The sequence below is a fragment of the Drosophila biarmipes genome, chromosome 3R (genome assembly GCF_025231255.1).
Source record: "Drosophila biarmipes strain raj3 chromosome 3R, RU_DBia_V1.1, whole genome shotgun sequence".
NCBI lineage: Eukaryota > Metazoa > Arthropoda > Insecta > Diptera > Drosophilidae > Drosophila > Drosophila biarmipes.
In genome coordinates this window covers 1,945,470-1,968,700 of record NC_066616.1, presented here as the reverse complement: position 1 = coordinate 1,968,700, position 23,231 = coordinate 1,945,470, and the positions used below count along the sequence as shown (strand labels likewise).

Below are 23,231 nucleotides of genomic sequence, written 5' to 3'. Positions count from 1 at the left end.
CTGGGATGCTTGTAGCCGCAGTACTCGAAATCCTCATACGATCAGAGGCTTAGTGACCGACAGCATACTTCGAAAAAGTTGAATCAATCATTGAATCATTCAAAGCTAAAGTGAACTTATACATAACGAAAGGCAATTAGCCGCATATAATACAACCGAAACACATGCATGCGAAGCATTCAAAAATGCTTTGAAATACATTTAAATCAAGTGAATTGGTCGTGCTGATCCTGATAACCCATTTAAACGAGTCTCACTACCAGCGTTACGGACGACGCGTGCCTCAGGCATATATATATTTTTTGTGTTTAAGTGAATTGGTATTCTTAAGATCAGCAGTCTTTTAGTGCACGTATATTTACATATATATCCAATATAATATTGCATATATATATCGGTGAATCCACTCCGGCGCCTGTACGCAGGCGTAGGCAACTCGTTGCAATGCTAGCAAAGGGGCGGAATGTTCTGGCCCACTGACCGCTTTGCCTGTTGAACCGCTCCCGCTCTCACACTCCCGCTCTACCGCTCTTGCTCTCCCGCTCTTATTACGTCTCCCCTCTATAGAGTCTCCGATATTGTACTTGATGCCAAAGTTGTGTGTGTTCTTTCTTTTGGTCACCGGGCAACTCGCGAAACGAGTGTTTCTCCCCCAGCGCAGCAGCCTCGCCGTCACCAACACCGCCGATTCCCGCCGCTCCCGCCTCCATACGCCACCACTACCAGCGGCATCAGCAGACCCCGCTAGCCCCCGCCGTACCAGACATGAATTTTCAATTTATTCTTTAAATTTTGTATATTAATAGAAGCAAATTTTTTAAAATCGAAGAAAGAAATTAGTACACCATAACCATAAATAGTCAAAAATGTTGGGCTGTGAAGCTTAATGTGAAAACTCCGTTCGTTCAAGGTCCGAAAATTCATTTCATAATTCATTAATAAATAAATAATGCATTCGAAAAAAATAATGTTTTCAACATATATACTTTCAGACATCTTAAACATCTATTTGTGAATTTTTTTACCTGAAAGATAGCTTAGTAACAATTGTGATGGGCCCAGTTCGTAGGACGTGCATTTAGAGAGTTTCCACCCTTATCGTTTTGTTTAATTTCAATTCTTCCGACCGATTAATGCTCTATAAATTTAATTAATAATCCATAATGAGTTTTTACGTAGAACAATGCAAGTTTTTACTTTTACACTTTCACCGCATTTTCTCCAAAACAAATTCATATTTCTAAAGTCTTGGTATGCAATCTTCAATACCTTTGTATCATTCGGTACGATAGGACCATAATAGCAGATTTTCAATTCTGCGTCTACATATAGTAGTTGTTTTCGCACCCTGCTGAAAAAAACTTGCGCTGCGATTCAGCTCGAGAATCTACATACCAAGTTCCAACTTTCTAGCTTTTGTAGTTTCCAAGATCTCAGCGTTCATATGGACAGACATGGCTAGATCGACTCCTTTATGGCGTCGGAAACGCTTTCTTTTACCTTTTACATACTTTCCGACGAATATAGTATACCCTTTTACTAAACGAGTAACGGACATAAAAAGCTTAGAAAACACCACATACTTTAAATTCATTCCAAAAGTTACACATAAAATGCTATAAAGATGTGTAACATCGGTTATCTAAGAATAAACATCCTCTACCGAAAATCCCTTAACGAAACAATTGAAGATTGGTCTTTTGTTAAAATATTCCGTATTACACAATTTTGTTTTTTTTTTGACTGTTATAAAATGGGTGTTATCACATCACGAAATCTAATTCTATTATATATTAATATCAGTATTATCATAAATGAACTTTAACAATCTTTTACCCCTTTTTGAGTTATCGCGAAATATCAATATTGGTTCAGAAAAAAACGACTTTAAACAAAAAAGTTACCAACGTAAGAAAGTAGTAAGCAAACATTGGTTCTTGGAAAATTTGCATATTAATGGCTCATATATGCGGGTCTGGTAAAATTATAATATACAATCCCTTATTAAACAGAATTTAATGGGTTTCAAAGTCATAAAAATGTCACGATCATGTCCATAAAGAGTATACTTGATTGCGCCTATCGCCCCCACATCCCCATAGATCCTCCTCCTCATTATGAGCAATTAAAAGGCACGTGAAAAGGGTACACGTGAAAAATGTCGCACACCAAAAGTATTGGAAGGTTTTTATCACGTACCATTTTACCTCATTATCCCAGCTGTTGCTATGCACTTGAGAAAGGTTGCACATTCAAAGTATCAAAAGGTTGTTTCCACAAAAGGGCATTAAGATATCAGCCATAGTCAGAGACCCGAAAAGGTCCATTACCTGACAACAATAAAAGGGACACACGCACAATTCCGAGGGGCACGCTCATCGAGAAGATCACTGAATACTGGCACGTCACATAAAGGGCACAACGCACAAGTATACCTGTAATTTGAAGTCGAAAAAGTCAGAAGTTTATTATGTAATACAATAATTTATTAAATTATTTTGGTATTGCGAACATAATTTTTTACTTATTGAAATTAATTTTCCGGGCAAGGGCAAGCGCATGTTTACAAAGTTAAATCAGTATTACAAAATGGAAAGTGTACACAATATTTCTTATTTTTTGATCATGTTAACTTTGATTCATTAACCTAGTTTTTTTGTTTAAAAGGTATTGACAATGCTGGTTAATTATCTGTTCCGCTTTTATTAAAGCCAATATTGATAGGACCAGTTTTTTCTGATTTTTTTTTATTCACAAATCAACCACTATTATGAAGGCCTTCAATTTGAAATTATTTGTGGTCAAAAATGGTTGTGATTCTCGATAATAGTAACTATATTTAAATCTTGTATACATTTCATAGCGGTGGGCATACTGATTCTTACTAAAATCGACATTCGGATTATCAATTAACCCCAATTTGGGGTTGAATCGCAACCCAATATGAACCCAAATTTATTTTGACTTTAAAGATTATCCAGAGACGTACAATTTTTTAGGGTGGTAGTCATACCGACAAATTGTGTTCTATTAATCTCACATCCTTTTATTTCGTACTTAATTTCATCCAAAAAGTAAGCCATACAATTATTTAAAAAAAGTAATTTCATTTTTAGGTCCATTCGGTGAATCTTTTCTATTAATTTCATAAAAATTAAGGTAACTTTCGTACAAGTCTTGATTTTGGATGGTTATTCGAATTTCATCGTTAGGTTTAAATGTTTGATTGCACGATGAATAAGAATGAAACTTTTCTTTTCTTCGAAATACTATCAAATAAATAAACCTTTTCTTGAATATTTAAAATTTCGTTCATTCTTTTCTTTTCCACGTTTTACATTATACTTGAAACGACTCTTTATATAGCTTTACAATAAGTAATGTTTGGCTGAGGACTTAGGCTACGTCCTTTTTTTATAACTAATCATTCTACCAGCCGAATGTGCATGCGAATCACCACGTAAATACAGCAAATCACCGTTTTCGTCAACAATGCTTATAGATAGTGTGCTTATTTCATCACTGTTTATCAATAAATAAATAAGGTTATGTGGTGTCACTGTTATTTTATACCCAGGTGGAACATTAATGCCAAGCTAATGTAACGCATGATTCGGTGTATTATCAACATATGAACCGCTGATTATAATACCGATGTACTCCCGAAGATGTTGAGGAAATGGCCAGTCCAGCGCTCAGGTCACACTAGGCGATGATGTGCTTAAAAATGGGTCACTTTCCCTTACCATTGAAACGTGCGGGAGTGGTCATGGTACCTAAGTCTGAAGCCAATCACACCTCCTACCGTCCAATCACCTCACTGCCAGTGCTCTCCAAATTACTCGAAAGAATATTCTTGAGTAGAGTACTGCCGGTAATGGACGAGGCCGGTCTGATCCCTGATCACCAGTTTGGCCTTAGGCGCTGTCATGGAAGCCCAGAGCAATGACACAGACAAGTGCAATTTATCCTGGATGTTTTTGAATCTAAAAAATATTGCCTAGCTGTTATGCTGGATGTTAAGCAAGCCTTCGATCGGGTCTGGCACCTTGGACTCCTCCCAAAAGCTGAAACCCGCCCTGCCACAGCCGTACTTTAGTTTTCTTAGGTCTTCCCTGGAGGACCGAAGATTTGTAATCAAGACGGAAAAGCCCGTTCTGGTATCAAGGTATTTCACGCCCGATCCCAGAAGTCGATACGCACAGCTACCTGAGCTTCATATTAGGTAGGAGATTGACGTGAAAGCCGCACATTATATAGAAGCGTCGCCAAGCGCAGAATCGCGCCAAAGCCTTTTTCTGGCTGGTGGGCAGGAGATCTTAGCTCCCGACGGCATCGAAACTTTTAGTGTATAATGCGATCATCACGCCAATCTGGACATATGGCATACAGCTTTGGGGCGCCCCCAGCAGATCAAACATCAACATTATACAGGCGTGTTACGCACGCCCTCCATATAGAAAGATTCAACGACGAATCTTAAGTCGGAGGGAGGGGTCCATTTGACTAACCACACTTATGCTAATAAGGCCAAAAGAAAATTGCAATTCGGCAAACTACTGGTGTCAGGTGGCCAGAACAACGGCCACGATCGACCTACTGGTAACCATACCCCGGTACCTGGCAAAGTGCAACAGCCGGCCGTTGACTCCAAAGATATTGGATACCGAGATATAGTAATCCTAGGTGGGAACACCTAGTTTATACGCATCAAACTGGCAGCTCAGAAAAAGCTCTACAAGGGTATAAAAGACCTTAGACAATTAGAAAATGGGGGAGAATACATACTGGTGTCTTGCTGACGGAAGCCGCCGGCTCCAAGGAAAGGCGACCTTTCCAGGGCAGTCGTCCCCGGAGTCCTCTCCTCCAGGATCAGCCACCAGGGTCCAGGAGGGGAATTAAGTTTTTTAATGTGCACATGCTTACCTAATTGTTTTTAATTTCAAACATTTAACTTTAAAGTTCCCAACTTCTGTGACTGTCAGTGTTGAGCGGCCACTCAACCAACTTTGTCTCAGAATAGAGGTCTGACATTAAAATATTTTAACTACAAAAAAAGATTGCCTGTTTTGTGCATGGCCAAATTACCGGAACTTCATTAAATCAAATGACGAATTATCCTTTTTATAATACGACACCTACAGTATGTGCTGACAGACTATTTGTTGAAGCTAACGTAAATATAATTTAGATGTGCTTTCTGGCCGACGCCCCACGACGTACTAGGCATTAGCCAGGTCGTTTGATAGGTTCAAGTCCAGAATAGCAGAAGCGCAAACATTACGGTAACGCATTTAGCACTTGCGGTGCAGTTGTACTGTTCGTTTGTCTATCCAGGACAGATGGGGGTGGGGGAACTGACAGGAAACGTAATGCCGACGCCCTACAACGTACTAGGCGGTTGTCCGGTTGTTTGCTTGGTTTGAGTCTACTGTTTCCCTTGACATATTTGGGTGGGGGACGATCTTTAGTTTCTCTGGCCGACGCCCTACAACGTATTAGGCTAGTTTGTCAGGTCGTTTGCTTTGTTCGAGTCCAGAGAAATAGGAAGGCGGTTGTGGAGCACGAGAATGATCGGTCAAACAACCGGATTTCCGACGACTAGCGGGAGGGGGTTTTTGGACAAATTCCTGGTCTAGATGCAGCGCGTTTTCATTTGAAACTTATGCGCTGACTAGAAAAGGAAAGTAAGGGCATTTTAGCTTAGCGGAAACCAGTTGTGTAGAAGAGGCTGACACCCCTAGTTGGGGATACTTGTTGTGTTTTGTTTTTGGGGCTTAAATATCGGATGGTTCTTGACCGAAGAGAGACTTGCGGAGCAGAGAGCAGCACCCCTCAGTATATACACATTATTATTGTCGATTTATTCAGCGTTTACGTCGCAGACCGCGTGTTTGGAAAAGAGGCGCGTGATCCGGTTATACCAAACGTAAAGTGAAAAATGAGTGCTTGCCTTAGCCAGCACAAGTGACAATATATAAAAAAAAAGAGCGAAGGCCTTAAAAGAAGGTCCAACTGTATACATTAAGGGGCCAAAAAGAAGGTCTTGTTCCAACCCAGCACCGGAAGAGTGACCCGCGCAACGACGCGCGGAGAAAACCACCAGCCCCGGAGTGCGAGCGCGCCAAGGCTAGGAGAATCACCTGAAAGAGAGCCTTGGGATCTCGCCCAGAATCAGCCAGTACAGGTAGACACCCTGTCCGAAGAAAACAATTTGGACCAAGCCACCGGAATGGAAGGAGCCGCCGGTGGAGAGAATTTACCCCTTGGACCTCCTAGAGGGAGATCAAGTATGCTTCCCCGATATCAGAGACACGAGGAGGACAGGTTATTAGCTGCCGAGCGACGTGGGCAGAGATTGATGGAGCTCTTGAGGCAGAGCAACGAGATGCAGCGTGGTATGAGCGCCCAGATCGAAGCATTGAAAGCGCAAGTAGCCGAGATGCAGTCTGCAACATCTAGGGGGCCCGAACCGAAGGGACTGCCCTCACCAACCCGAATTGTTCCGAATCTGACTTACAGCTTCTTGAGATTCCAAGAGACTCCGCCTCTAGAACCGGTGACGCAGGACATGCTCGATAGGGAGATGCACCGTTTAAGAACACCCAGGCAAACGGATACTCCGTCCGACCAGACGAGAGGGAGTCGTGCCACCAATTGCATCCAGAGATCGATAGGAACGCACCAACTGGTCTTTCGTGAGTTCCATCTTCTGTTAAGTTGTATTGACAACTTATGGAGGACAAAGCGAAAGATTACGATTTCGACTACTACTCATTAAACCAGGAAATGATACGGGCGTTTTCCACTACCACGAGCGACCTCATAAAAGTCAAGGAACTAATAGATCTCAGACAGGGGCCGCACGAAACTTTTAGCGATTATGTTTCGGATATGCACAACTTGCATTTCAAACTGAAGCGTAAAATCGCTGAAGATCAGTTTGTCGAGCTTTTGAAAGACAACATGAACTTCCAGATGGGCAGCTTGCTGCTAACGTCCCAATTAACTTCGTTAGCGGAATTCAAAAGGGAGGGTCTCCGAGTAGACCGAAAAATACTGAGAAAAACATGCACAGCGCCACCAAACTTGAATTATAGTACAAAAATTAATACACTTTACCCGGACAGCTCTGACGATAAAACATGAGACCCTCGATCACAGGAGTGGGTCGAAAGCACACGTCAATGGGCGCCTAAGAAAAAAAATTAAACAACAGACCACAATGGTCGTCCGCAGATTGCTTTTTGCGAAGTCATTCCATGCGATACGCATCGATCACTTCGATGCTATAATAAGGCTTATGCTAATAAGGCCAAAAGGACTCCCTGGAGTCCTCTCCTCCAGGATCAGCCACCAGGGTCCAGCAGCCCTTAAGGGGGACACCTATAGCTCAAACGATTTTCATGTGTCGGACCATCGACCATTTTTTTTTTTTGTGTTTAAGTGAATTGGTATTCTTAAGAGCAGCAGTCTTTTAGTGCACGTATATTTACATATATATCCAATATAATATTGCATATATATCCAATATAATATTGAATCGCACAGGACAACCTCGACAATAGGGGATCGTATTGCGCGGCCGGCGACGATCCATTGGCACACGAATGTGTGAAGGAGAGGGAATATGGCCAAAACACAGACCGATCGTATTGCGATCAAGCAACAGCTAAGCTTGTGGGGCAGTTTGGACTGACGACTGACTAACTTTACGCTCTAATATTATTTTTTTCAGGCACTTTAAATAATTATTCTCGTTATGTTGGAGAGGAGAGAGGCTTATTAAGATCCCACGACACGAATACGACAAAGCTTACGCCGGCAAAAATTGTGCCTGAACATCGGACGCCTCTTCCTCGGCCCAAGTCCTTTTCAGGACTCAGGCACTAATATGCCTACTTAACAGAATTGGCGCCCAACGTAGGATTTTCATATTTCTTAAGGAATTTTATCAGGGTCAAACATCAACCATTTAACTTTAAAGTCCCCAACTTCTGTGACTGTCACATTGTGACTGTGACATTGAAATATTTAAACTAAAAAAAAAAAATCCTTTATTTTGTCCATGGCCAAATTACCGGAACTTCATTAAATCAAATGACGAGTTATCCTTTTTATAATACGACACCTACAGTATGTGCTGACAGACTATTTGTTGAAGCTAACGTAAATATAATTTAGATGTGCTTTCTGGCCGACGCCCCACGACGTACTAGGCATTAACCAGGTCGTTTGATAGGTTCGAGTCCAGAATAGCAGGGGCGCAAACATTACGGTAACGCATTTAGCACTTGCGGTGCAGTTGTACTGTTCGTTTGTCAATCCAGGACAGATGGGGGTGGGGGAACGGACCGGAAACGTAATGCCGACGCCCTACAACTTACTAGGCGGTTGTCCGGTTGTTTGCTTGGTTTGAGTCTACTGTTTCCCTTGACATATTTGGGTGGGGGACGATCTTTAGTTTCTCTGGCCGACGCCCTACAACGTATTAGGCTAGTTTGTCAGGTCGTTTGCTTTGTTCGAGACCAGAGAAATAGGAAGGCGGTTGTGGAGCACGAGAATGATCGGTCAAACAACCGGATTTCCGACGACTAGTGGGAGGGGGTTTTTGGACAGATTCCTGGTCTACATCCAGCGCGTTTTCATTTGAAACTTATGCGCTGACTAGAAAAGGAAAGTAAGGGCATTTTAGCTTAGCGGAAACCAGTTGTGTAGAAGAGGCTGACACCCCTAGTTGGGGATACTTGTTGTGTTTTGTTTTTGGGGCTTAAATATCGGATGGCACCCCTCAGTATATACACATTATTATTGTCGATTTATTCAGCGTTTACGTCGCAGACCGCGTGATTGGAAAAGAGTCGCGTGATCCGGTTATACCAAACGTAAAGTGAAAAATGAGTGCTTGCCTTAGCCAGCACAAGTGACAATATATAGAAAAAAAGAGCGAAGGACTTAAAAGAAGGTCCAACTGTATAAATTAAGGGGCCAAAAAGAAGGTCTTGTTCCAACCCAGCACCGGAAGAGTGACCCGCGCAACGACGCGCGGAGAAAACCACCAGCCCCGGAGTGCGAGCGCGCCAAGGCTAGGAGAATCACCTGAAAGAGAGCCTTGGGATCTCGCCCAGAATCAGCCAGTACAGGTAGACACCCTGTCCGAAGAAAACAATTTGGACCAAGCCACCGGAATGGAAGGAGCCGCCGGTGGAGAGAATTTACCCCTTGGACCTCCTAGAGGGAGATCAAGTATGCTTCCCCGATATCAGAGACACGAGGAGGACAGGTTATTAGCTGCCGAGCGACGTGGGCAGAGATTGATTGACGATTTCGACTACTACTCATTAAACCAGGAAATGATACGGGCGTTTTCCACTACCACGAGCGACCTCATAAAAGTCAAGGAACTAATAGATCTCAGACAGGGGCCGCACGAAACTTTTAGCGATTATGTTTCGGATATGCAGAACTTGCATTTCAAACTGAAGCGTAAAATCGCTGAAGATCAGTTTGTCGAGCTTTTGAAAGACAACATGAACTTCCAGATGGACAGCTTGCTGCTAACGTCCCAATTAACTTCATTAGCGGAATTCAAAAGGGAGGGTCTCCGAGTAGACCGAAAAATACTGAGAAAAACATGCACAGCGCCACCAAACTTGAATTATAGTACAAAAATTAATACATTTTACCCGGACAGCTCTGACGATAAAACATGAGACCCTCGATCACAGGAGTGGGTTGAAACCACACGTCAATGGGCGCCTAAGAAAAAAAAATTAACAACAGACCACAATGGTCGTCCGCAGATTGCTTTTTGCGAAGTCATTCCATGCGATACGCATCGATCACTTCGATGCTATAATAAGGCTTATGCTAATAAGGCCAAAAGAAAATTGCAATTCGGCAAATTACTGGTGTCGCGTGTCTCACTACCAGCGTTACGGACGACGCGTGCCTTAAGTGAATTGGTATTCTTAAGAGCAGCAGTCTTTTAGTGCACGTATATTTACATATATATCCAATATAATATTGCATATATATCCAATATAATATTGCATATATATCCAATATAATATTGCATATATATCCAGTATAATATTGAATCGCACAGGATTTAAAATGGGGTAAGTTTGTCGGAACCCGGTTCCTTTCTTAAAGCATACATATATAAATGTTCGTGCAGTCTTAAAAGTTTTTTTTATAGGCTGTTATTAATATTTCAGCGGTGAGTATCAGCCTTGTAGTTGTATGTACAATTTCAAGAGCCCTCTGAGCGACGTTTGCAGTCGTGAATGGTCAGCGTTTTGCTGATGTGCGCACCTTACGGGTGGTAAAATCGATACTCTCCGCTAATAAAAATAATTGTCCAGTAGAGATATTTTTTTTACAATTTCCCAACTTTATATTGCTTATTCACTGCATTTGCCGACGTACATATATTAACCAATAAACTTATAATGTGAAAACGAAGTTGAAACCATGGTGAACTAGAATGGGGTGTGCTGATGTAAGAAGTGGAGTAGGTCAAGAACAATGACATAACTTTCGACGGACAACCTCGACAATAGGGGATCGTACTGCGCGGCCGGCGACGATCCATTGGCACACGAATGCGTGAAGGAGGGGGAATATGGCCAAAACACAGACCGATCGTATTGCGATCAAGCAGGCAGTTTGGACTAACGACTGACTAACTTTACGCTCTAATATTATTTTTTCCAGGAACTTTAAATATTTATTCTCGTTATGTTGGAGAGGAGAGAGGCTTACTAAGATCCGACGACCCGAATACGACGAAGCTTACGCCGGCAAAAATTGTGCCTGAACATCCGACGCCTCTCCCTCAGCCCAAGCCCCTTTCAAACTCAGGCACTGAGAGGAGTTCCGAAGAACAAGTGGGCGCTGCGCCAACAGATTACAAGAACACCAAAACAGTCTGGCGGGCTACTACGGACTCACCCCCTAGACCAACACTAACACATATACTTAAACCCCACCATAATGGAATTAGTCATGCGCCAAGTTCTGTTAACTCATTTATTGGTTATCCAAGCTCGGATACTTTTAAATCTAATTTTACCCCTGATAATAAAAATACGTTGAGAAATTTGTACAAATGGTTCATAATTCATATTAGTGTTAACATGATCCCGATATATATGCAGCATATTTGAATCATCGTGTTTCAACATTATAATAAAGTTGGCATTATCCCGAATCAAATGTTTCGGTATATGGCTAAATGTTTGACATAAATAAAAAGAGTCGATATTTTTATGTCGACCCATACAAAAATAAGATCTCATGTTGTCTTTTTTCTCACAAGCATCGTCATCGAATATCATAATGGAATTGTTTTTGGTGTCACTGGGGTCTAGTATTCCGTCATTCTGGGAGCATGTATGATATCCCATTCCTTTTATCGGTTTGAATTATTTCTCCAAGTACTCATATTTGGGTTGATATACACCTTTTGAAAATATATAAACATTTTCGAATTATAATTCATGGGTTTTCTCGAAAATTACAGCTCTTCTGTCACTGTGTCGTTGCGGTAGATTTTTCTCGTTTTCATCGTTAATATTTCTTAATATTAATATTTTTTTGTTTTGGACTTATTAAATGCATCTTTCAATTTATTCTAATGTACTTCTTTCAGTGAGAAAAATGGGGAAAGGTTTTTTATAATTGATTCAGTCATCTTTTTAATTTGTAAACGCGATGATGGTCCTGTCGTCTTGTCTTGTGATAAGCCAATCAATACATACCGTTTGGAGTCCATATTACAGGATATAAGTTTTGTGGTCCAGGTACAAATTTACAGAAACGTTTGGAACGCGGTAATCAAGGAATAAACCCATTGGATGAAGCCTACAAAATGCACGATATTTCATATTCCCAAAACAAGACATTGCGTAAACGACATAGAGCCGACTCCATATTGATTAACGAAGACTGGTCGCGTGTCAAGGCACCAAATATAACGAAAACCAAGAAAAATTTGAGATGGGATAAAACACCAAAGTAAAGAAGAAAAGCGATATTGAAGAATACAATAAAGAATTCAAATAGACCACTATCGAATATCAACATTATGCGTTTTGCTAAGAAATATTTCCCTCATTTTAGATGTGTATTAAGAGAGATCTACTCCCAGAAACACCAAAAAGTCGGGATTGTGGTATAGTAATCCTAGAAATATTACATACAATAAAAATAAAAATAGAATACATTATTTCGATAGATTTGTAAATCTACAGCCACCTAGAGAAGTAGTGAAATACTTGGGATATAGAATACAACACATTTACGATAAAGTTCAAGGCTTTGATACGTAAAACTGTTGACACCCGTGCCCCGCTTTTATACTTTCTTTCGTAGTAGATGTGGAATTATATCCGGTATATTTAATTGGTTAATTTATATTCGGGGGTCGAAACTCAATGTATGCGTACGTGTATTTGTGAGTATAAAAAGTGGACCCGCACGCGTTGAAATTCACAGTCTAAGTCTTAACTTCACATCGAACGCCGTCTAGTAGGCAAGAACTTTGATCATTCTTAACAAACAACAGCTGGTAACAGTTAGTTACCAACTAAAAGAGATACAGTACAGGTACAGTACAGATACTGCACAAACCCAATACAGATACAGTACAAGTCTGTACAGATAATTACCGTCCAAAGCCAAGTCTAAACCATCAAGGTAACAATGGGTAATAACTGTACCAAGTCCAATCACCATCATAAATCAGGAAAACTAGTTGAATAATAATAAAAACGGGGCTGATATCGGAGATAAGGATGATAAGGTAGGATTCCCGATCATCAAAGCGGAACTGAAACAACAAAGGTTGGAGAATCTTTTACTCTCGAGTTCAAGAAATACATCTTATACATGCCGAAAAAGGTACACCTCTCTTCAGGATGATTTCATCAATCAGATGGTTAATGGAAAAATTCATATTCGTAAAAGTAATGACAATTCATATTTATAAATTAGCCAATAATTTTTAAAAATGTTAGATTTTAAGAATAAAAAGACATTTTTAAGTCTTAAAAATATTTAGAATCTTTTTATTGGGATATGGTATATAAATATTACTGATAATGGCGTTCCCTGAACAGTATATGTTTAGTAACTGAGGAGGCACTACAAGAATTTCGAAAATTATAAATTCTATCCCTATAAAGTTTGTAAAATATACTACGATGAATATTTTGTCTTAGTTAACCAAGGCTAGGTTCGCATTGAAGCGAAAATTCAATGATCTCAAACAAGTAAAAAATCAGATGAACTTACAATTGGAGGAAACTTTGAAACCAATTACCGAACCCTTACAATAACATGTTAAGCAAAATAAAAAATGCGTCTTATGTAAAGGACAGTGTAAATATAAAAGGTGAACTGAATAAAATTACAAAATACCTCGATAATTAGAAAGAGTGGGACGCTTTATACGCACGACTGCAAAAATTGTGCTTCCTTAATTTTAACTGTAGATGTTTTGTGTGCTTTTGATATAAACATAAAGTGGAGTTCTAGATAATAAAACGTTTTTATAGTGTTCAATTGTAAGATTTCGTAAACTCAATCCTTTTCCTTTTCTGTGTAAAGATTGAACTTGATCAATTCTTATAAACTTTTGACCATAGACTTACAAATTCTGTCATAAGCTTACTCTTTTTAAATTTTATAGACTTATTCTTTTGACTAAAAAGTCAGATATAACACATTTCTATTAAACAGATAAATGAATCAGTAACCATATAATTTAAGTTTACCTTTTCCTGGAACTTTGGCTTTACAAATATACTAATGAAAACTATTCATTTTCCAGTTCGACAAGTCTAAATGGGCTTATGAAGTAAAACGGACAAACTCCTCATTTGAATTGCATAAAAAGTATTGTTAATTTCAGTTGCTATATGAAAAGTGGATTTTGAAGAACTATTTCCATCGATATGTCCATATTATACGCCAAACTTCTTTGCGGTCTATTGACAATTTTTAAGGTAGAAATCAAGGCCCATTTAAAACAATATTGATTATTTTCGTTACAAATGTTGAAGTGCCTTTTTTACTTTATTAGAGACCATCCGCTATCTATCCCTTGAAATTCTTGAGTTCTTGAAATTATTTTATGGTATGCTCATGAATAATACATTGTAAATCAGAATCTTTATAAATGAACGACATTTTGCTTTAAAAGCTTTTCATTTCAATCTGTTCGGACACGTCTTTAAGAGGAATATACTCTGAAAACTGTTCAAATTTTACTTTTGCTGCAGTATAACTTTCTAATAAAATACTAAGATGAGGTAGCAACGATAATCCAGCTTCACTCAAAAATTTTCAGGTAAAATCAAGTCCGTTCCATCGTTTATTGCACTATTCCTTCCCTGAAACCTTAAGAAATTTTCTTGACTCTTCCGCCAAGGGTTGAATTGCATTTCGCTTATGCGGACATGCTTTGCCCACCTATTTTGTTGCAAAGTACAAAGCAGGATTGAAACTGATTTGCAGTGTGAAATGATTTAAATTTGAAATGGGCGTGTACGTTATTAATATAAGAAATGAGAGGTGCATATTTAAGATTTTGTAAATTTGAAAACAATATACGTAATTCTAGCAGAGCACATAGACTATTCATTGGTTAGAAGAGATTAAAAATATTTGATACAAGGGTACCCAAAGGACACCCTCAAATCGATATAGGAGATAGAGAAACATAGAACAAAGTAGAATGTTCGTTTAAGATTTTATAAATTCAAAAACAGTGCAGGTAATTCTTACAGGTAACATTGACTATTAATTGGCTAGAAGAGATGAGAAGTATTTGGTTTGAAAACCAAAGGATATAAAGGACACAAAATTATGGACAGGAGAGAAGATTGGTTAGAAGAGGTCGCACATACTTTGCCTAAAGGTGGGAAAGGCAAAATCAGTTTTTTAACACCGTCATACTTAGGTAGGCAATAGGGGACAGTTTTGAAAAAATCATTTAGACTCTGGGAAAAATCAATGGTTTTCATTTGTTGAAGTATGCACAGCTTGAGGTAAAAGAAGAAGATGAAATCCTATATAAAATTTTCTTTATAAGTTGTGGAAGAATGTTTTAAAGGGCAATCAAAACTCCTTGAATGTAATGGAAATAATATGAGAACATCTGTTCCTGAAAATCATATAGACACCTGTGCGTGGAGCAATGATGCACCCACCAAGGGAGTCGCTACCTGTGTGTGCCATCGAATTAAGGATTACGAAACCAAGGCACTCAATATTATGAAATTAAATATAAGAATTTGGCAAAAAAGAGTAAAAATAATTGAAAAAATGTATTATTATGCTACAGAATAAACTTGTGACTTTTTATTTCGAGTTTAAATTACAGATATACTTCTGCGTTTTCTTTAAGAACGTGCTGGAGATTGGTAATTAGTAATCTTCTTAATAAACGTGCCCTTCGGATGCATAAGATAATTGGCGGCTGTCCCTTTATAATCTTCTCAATGAAAGGTTAGGTAATAGATAAGGGACCATGTTCGGGGTTCTGGCGCTGGCTGATATACGAGTATTTATGACCTTTTAGTGGAATGTTTTACTGATATTACGAACGTTGGATTATTTGGGTGTGCGCGCTTTCTCAAGTGCATAGCAACACCTGGGATAGTGAAGCAAAAGGGTACGTGATAACGACCTTCGGCTACTTTAGGTGTGCGACCTTTTTCACGTACACCTTTCTCACGTTACTGTTAAATGCTCATCAATCAATCCATCAATATTGTCACATGGTGATGTGATTGCGAAGGGGGAATTTTTATGAGCTCTAAACCCGTTAAAATAAACTAATTTATAGATTATAGTAATAGTCCCCGAACGCGCATATGCAAGTGAGTACCAGAATCCGCGTTTCCAAACTTCTTCCTTCTACCTGTTAAATAGTTTCCGACGAAACTAGTATACTCTTTTACTCTTCAAGTAACGGGTATTAATACGCGAGAGCCGCAGCAAACAAATGTAGAAATCTTCTGCTTACAGAAATGGAAACAAATAGGCCAAAAAATATGTTCTTACCTCGAAACAAGAATAGTATTTGCTTGTGTATCCATTATTACAAGACAAAAATAATTTGAACGAAAAATTCTACGTTGAAAAATAAAAAAAATAATCGCATGCCAGACTAATGTACTGCTTAAAATTATATTGTTTGGTTCATAGTTATATTTCTCTTATTTTATTTTAAGCTAATTTTTTCTAGCACTTTAGTGACTTGCACATTCTTATAGGATAACCTTTGGTGCATTATAATGAAAAAAACACTCTTAACACTTACTCTTTATTGATTATCTTGGAATCTTCAAGTACAATAATGGCACATTTTACTATAATATTAAAGATATTAAAAGCAATCAGACAGTTTCAACGGCAAGGAATTTATTACAGATCGTTGTAATAAAAAAACTAACCCAAAAATGATACAGCCTAAGGAAAGAATATCCATGCTGCAAACGCCACCCAGAAAAATATATCAAGGTTGATAAAAAAAAAAAAAACTGCAAAATATAGCAGTTTTGAAAACATCAGCGTAATTTCGTACATAAGAACAGAAGTCATCTGTAGGATTTTCGAAAAAGACGTGTCCAAAGACATCGATTATATTATCACCACCGCGGTACGATTAATCTTTTATACGACGAATCTCTACTCTTAATGCTTTCCGCCGCCTTGAAATAAGCAAAAGAAGTATATAATCATTCATTAGAGTTGTTTCATAATTCTTCTTTTCTGAATCATCCAAAATACTCCACAGCTAAAACTCTTTTCTTGATACTGCGGTAATTTTATAAGTATATTCAATATTTTATAAGTATATTCAATGCTTTGATTTGCTAAATACTTACCATAGCAAATATTGGGACGAAAATTTAATAAGTACAAATATTGCACAAAAATAGATACAACAAAATATATTTAAAAAATTTTCGTGCACATTGCACTCGGCTAAGTCACAACAATAAGATAAGACATATTACATTAGTCAATGCCAAAATATCGCGTCTATGAGCAATGGTTGACACAAGTCCAATCAGAAAAATTTCCGATCCAAATTTAAAATATCCATCATTTGTAAGTATTTTAATAAACCAGGAAAATCACGTTCAGCATTCTGTCTTGTAATATCTGGAAACAAAAGATTCCTGTCTTTATTTTTATAAGTCGAGTATCATATTAAATTATCGCGAACTTTAACAACTGCTTGCAATGACGTTACAATCATATAAACAATATACGGAAAGAAAACCGGACTTCCTATTAAACACATTTTAAGGGCATTTGACATTTTTAAAAATAGCACCAAAACAAGAATATGATTTTATACACATTATTTTAAAGTTATTTTTAAAAAGTGTATATCAACCCAAATATGAGTACTTGGAGAAATAATTCAAACCGATAAAAGGAATGGGATATCATACATTCTCCCAGAATGACGGATTACTAGACCCCAGTGACACCAAAAACAATTCCATTATGATATTCGATGACGATGCTTGTGAGAAAAAAGACAACATGAGATCTTATTTTTGTATGGGTCGACATAAAAATATCGACTCTTTATTTATGTCAAACATTTAGTCATATACCGAAACATTTGATTCGGGATAATGCCAACTTTATTATAATGATGAAACACGATGATTTAAATATGCGGCATATATATCGGGATCATGTTAACACTAATATGAATAATGAATTATTTGTAAAAATTTCTCAAGGTTTTTTCATTATCAGGGGTAAAATTAGATTTAAAAGTGTCCGAGCTTGGACAACCAATAAATGAGTTAACAGAACTTGGCGCATGACTATTTAAATTATGGTGGGGTTTAAGTATATGTGTTAGTGTTGGTCTAGGGGTTGAGTCCGTAGTAGACCGCCAGACTGTTTTGGTGTTCTTGTAATCTGTTGGCGCAGCGCCCACTTGTTCTTCGGAACTCCTCTTCCACCCATGGGAAGTTCAGGACTTGATGTACAGTTGCATTGTCGTGAAACAGGTGAGCACTAGAGGCAATGCGAAGCATTTTGTTTTCAAGCGCCTGTGTAATGTTGATGTTTGAGTTGCTGGCGGCGTCCCAAAGCTGTATGCCATAAGTCCATATTGGCCTGATGATCGCATTATACACTAGAAGTTTTGATGCCGTCGGGAGCTTAGATCTCCTGCCCACCAGCCAGAAAAAGGCTTTGGCGCGATTCTGCGCTTGGCGACGCTTCTTTATAATGTGCGGCTTTCACGTCAATCTCCTACCTAATATGAAGCCCAGGTAGCTGTGCGTATCGACTGCTGGGATCGGGCGTGAAATACCTTGATGCCAGAACGGGCTTTTCCGTACTTGACTACAAGTCTTCGATCCTCCAGGAAAGACCTAAGAAAACTAAAGTACGGCTCTGGCAGGGCGGGTTTCAGCTTTTGGGAGGAGTCCAAAGTGCCAGACCCGATCGAAGGCTTGCTTAACATCCAGCATAACAGCTAGGCAATATTTTTTAGATTCAAAAACATCCAGGATAAATTGCACTTGTCTGTGGCATTGCTCTGGGGTTCCATGACAGCGCCTAAGGCCAAACTGGTGATCAGGGATCAGACCGGCCTCGTCCATTACCGGCAGTACTCTACTCAAGAATATTCTTTCGAGTAATTTGGAGAGCACTGGCAGTGAGGTGATTGGACGGTAGGAGGTGTGATTGGCTTCAGACTTAGGTACCATGACCACTCCCGCACGTTTCAATGGTAAGGGAAAGTGACCCATTTTTAAGCACATCATCGCCTAGTGTGACCTGAGCGCTGGACTGGCCATTTCCTCAACATCTTCGGGAGTACATCGGTATTATAATCAGCGGTTCATGTGTTGATAATACACCGAATCATGCGTTGCATTAGCTTGGCATTAATGTTCCACCTGGGTATAAAATAACAGTGACACCACATAACCTTATTTATTTATTGATAAACAGTGATGAAATAAGCACACTATCTATAAGCATTGTTGACGAAATCGGTGATTTGCTGTATTTACGTGGTGATTCGCATGCACATTCGGCTGGTAGAATGATTAGTTATAAAAAAAAGGACGTAGCCTAAGTCCTCAGCCAAACATTACTTATTGTAAAGCTATATAAAGAGTCGTTTCAAGTATAATGTAAAACGTGGAAAAGAAAAGAATGAACGAAATTTTAAATATTCAAGAAAAGGTTTATTTATTTGATAGTATTTCGAAGAAAAGAAAAGTTTCATTCTTATTCATCGTGCAATCAAACATTTAAACCTAACGATGAAATTCGAATAACCATCCAAAATCAAGACTTGTACGAAAGTTACCTTAATTTTTATGAAATTAATAGAAAAGATTCACCGAATGGACCTAAAAATGAAATTACTTTTTTTAAATAATTGTATGGCTTACTTTTTGGATGAAATTAAGTACGAAATAAAAGGATGTGAGATTAATAGAACACAATTTGTCGGTATGACTACCACCCTAAAAAATTGTACGTCTCTGGATAATCTTTAAAGTCAAAATAAATTTGGGTTCATATTGGGTTGCGATTCAACCCCAAATTGGGGTTAATTGATAATCCGAATGTCGATTTTAGTAAGAATCAGTATGCCCACCGCTATGAAATGTATACAAGATTTAAATATAGTTACTATTATCGAGAATTACAACCATTTTTGACCACAAATAATTTCAAATTGAAGGCCTTCATAATAGTGGTTGATTTGTGAATAAAAAAAAATCAGAAAAAACTGGTCCTATCAATATTGGCTTTAATAAAAGCGGAACAGATAATTGGCCAGCATTGTCAATACCTTTTAAACAAAAAAACTATGTTAATGAATCAAAGTGAACATGATCTAAAAAATAAGAAATATTGTGTACACTTTCCATTTTGTAATTCTGATTTAACTTTGTAAACGTGCGCATGCTTTTTCTATGCAAAGCGCCGAAACGAAGCCGGAAAATTAATTTCAATATGTAAAAAATTAAATTCGCATTACGACAAAAATTTAATAAATTACTGTACTACATAATAAACTTCTGACGTTTTCGACTTCAAATTACAGGTATACTTGTGCGTTGTGCCCTTTATGTGACGTGCCAGTATTCAGTGATCTTCTCAATGAGCGTGCCCCTCGGAATTGTGCGTGTGTCCCTTTTATTGTTGTCAGGTAATGGACCTTTTCGGGTCTCTGGCTACGGCTGATATATTAACGATTCTTTTGTGGAAAGTAATAACCATTGACAATTTAAGCTTTTAAGGCGGATGCAAAAATATTGGTTTGAAAATATTTCCCACATCTGGGAATCATTAACTTGTGCGATTTATTTTATTGGGGTTCTTTTGGTTTCGAAACTAGTCAGGCAATCATAAATAATTTTATTCCCAAACTTGATTTGACATGTATCTCTGAGATATCAACCTTTTGATACTTTGAATGTGCCACCTTACCCAAGTGCATAAAAAACCTGTGATAACGAGGCAAAAGGGTAAATGATAACAACCTTCGGATACTTTTGGGTGTGAGACCTTTTTGACGTTCAACTTTCTTACGTGACTATAAATTGCTTATAATGAGAAGGAAGATGCATAATATTGTCACATGGGGATGTGGGGCGATGGGGGCAATCATGTATACTCTTTATGGACATGATCGTCACAGATGATCGTGATTATTTATGAGCTCGAAACACACTTAAATCAGTTAATTTATGGATTATGGTAATTTTCACAGAACCGGCATATGCAACTGAAACGGGGACGGTGGGGTCGGGTTCCATTTGCAAATTATCCCAGAACGCGCGTTTCCTAACTATTTTAGTAACAACATGTTAAATTTTTTTTAAGGATTGTTGCTAGCTTCAGTGATAATACAAACAAATTTCACGCTTTCTCTGACCATTTCTTTGACAGCTATACGCTAGAATAGCCAGATTGTTATTAAATTTAATTCAAAATTTATAAGTAATTCGGTTCTTAAAAAAATAATAAACGATATTCCCAATTTTTTAAGATAATATATAAAAAACACCGAAGCTTTAATTTTTTTCATATTATTTTCCGATCGTTCCCATAACATATTACCGTACGATTTTGATATAATTAAATTCCAAATTCAGAATTATTTACAAATTTTAATTCGAAGCGTAGGAGATTATATGTTAAAAAATACCAAAGATATATTTTCTTTAAATGTTTGTTTCCGATTGTTCCTATGGGAGCCATAAGATTTAGTTGTCCGATCGGCTGGTTCCGACTTATTTCGTAAATTGCCTCGAAAAAAAAGAAAAACTTTTTGTTACATTTGGCACTGACAGAAATTAATTTATTACTAACTAACTTGTCTCTGTCTTAGTTCTTTCTACTCGATAAATTCGTTTTTTGTTGCATTTTTTTTGAAAATTTATACCCCAGTTACGACTTAAATAAATTTTTATTGAAAATGCTGGATCTGTATAGGTAACAAAATTGCGGTTACTAATTATTCTCTTAGCCAACCGAAAAGTCTACCCCAATGCTAACTATTTTCTTGACACCTTATGAATGTTTTTAAGACGCTGATCTAAATAGTTGTTTTTTACAAATACAAGCCTGGAAATCAGAAAGGTTTTTAACTTGCCTATAAGAAGTATATGAGTTTTAAATATTTAACATTTAGCTACTTGCCCATGACCAAGAGCTTACCGTCAAAGTATTTGAACGGCTAGACCTTCAAAATGTAAAAGCAAGAAAAAAAACATTTTAACTCTGCCAGGAAATTCAGCAACTTTTTGAGCATTTTGGACATAAACATGTGTTATTTTTGTCACTGATTATATGGTTAAAATAAATTTATTGAAAAAAAGAAACATTTAATTACAACTTAAAAGATCAAAAATTTTAAAATTCTTTAAATTTTAGTGTATTAATAAATACTGTGCCTTTTATAAATTAATAAAATTTGTTTTATTGATTGTTTCAGAACGAAGACTAGGACAGAATTAATTCGGGTTTCTGCTGCTGTTATGGGTATCGAGTTTTCATATGCAGCCGAAACAGCGTTTGTTTCTCCAACACTTTTAAAAATTGGAGTTGAGCATCAGCATATGACTTTGGTTTGGGCATTATCCCCTTTGGTTGGTTTCTTTCTATGTCCAATTTTGGGATCCTTATCTGACCGATGCAAACTCAATATGGGACGTCGACGACCATTTATTCTTCTTTTGTCCGTAGGAGTCATTCTCGGTAACTATTAAATCAATTAATAATCCAATTTATTACATAAAAAATTTCTGTAATGTTATATATATTTCTTGGGCTAAGTTTGATTCTCTGGTCGTGACGGTCGCACTCCAACATACATAATTTCTGTCGACTAAATAAATAGGCACAGTAAATTCCTGTTTCTTTATTCGGTCAACCGTCTGACGTAGTCAAAACAGTCCTCGTTACCATCGAACGGGTATGATGTCGGACTCAGGTAGTCAATGCCAGCGTTCAGCAGAACAACATGATACGTGATTTCTGATGGATCAGTATTCAGTAATAAAATTTGTTCTGATTAACGCTCGTGAAACCTAACTAAATAAAACATTTTACCCGGAAAACTCTACATTGCAATTAAAAGTTTTCTTTTTAATTGGTCCAAGCTTGGTCCAATGTTTTTGACAATAACTTTATGATTTTATGGTCTTAATTATATTTTTCGGTACTAATAATTGCCTTATCGACGCACGAAAGCAGCAATGTATCACTATTTTTACGCTCCATTTAACTTTACGTTTTAATTATTTATGTAAAATTATTTGTAATTTTTGCTCAGCAGAACTATCGTATGAATTCGACGCTTTTCCATGTGCAGCATCACTCTTTCCTTCGATCCCGGCGGGACAGCACTTTTTAGCCTGTGAATTTATGTAAACTCTCTTTTTTCGCACTCTCCAAACTTTTTTTTCGTATCCTGGCAGGTAAGAAAATTTCGTGACCTGTGCATCTTATCTCGTCGTAAAGAAGTGAATTCTCCAAATTGTCGAATCGGTACGAATTTGGGAGATGTGCTTGTGTTCATTCTATGCTAAGGCCCGATGTCAGATCTTTCCCTCTAAATATTACAGCTTCCCGAATGGCAAAAAGCATTTGCACCATGCCAAATAAAAATATTTTGAAAACGTATATGTTTCGGTAAAAAATTGATAAAA

General features: G+C 37.8%; 1 protein-coding gene across 41 annotated transcripts in view; it reads left to right on the top strand.

Moving 5' to 3' along the window:
• LOC108026484 (proton-associated sugar transporter A) overlaps positions 1–23,231 on the top strand; it is a 366,519-nt gene that overhangs the window by 97,191 nt on the left and 246,097 nt on the right. For 26 of the 41 annotated variants that reach the window (XM_050889367.1, XM_050889365.1, XM_050889371.1 and 23 more), the window contains exons 5-6: positions 20,120–20,224; positions 22,016–22,278. The exons of 4 other annotated variants lie outside the window; for them this stretch is intronic. In XM_050889367.1, coding sequence (XP_050745324.1) covers positions 20,120–20,224; positions 22,016–22,278 — 368 coding nt within the window. The remainder of the gene's footprint in view (positions 1–20,119; positions 20,225–22,015; positions 22,279–23,231) is intronic. 11 more of the 41 variants (XM_050889388.1, XM_050889377.1, XM_050889382.1 and 8 more) reach the window with 1 other exon arrangement.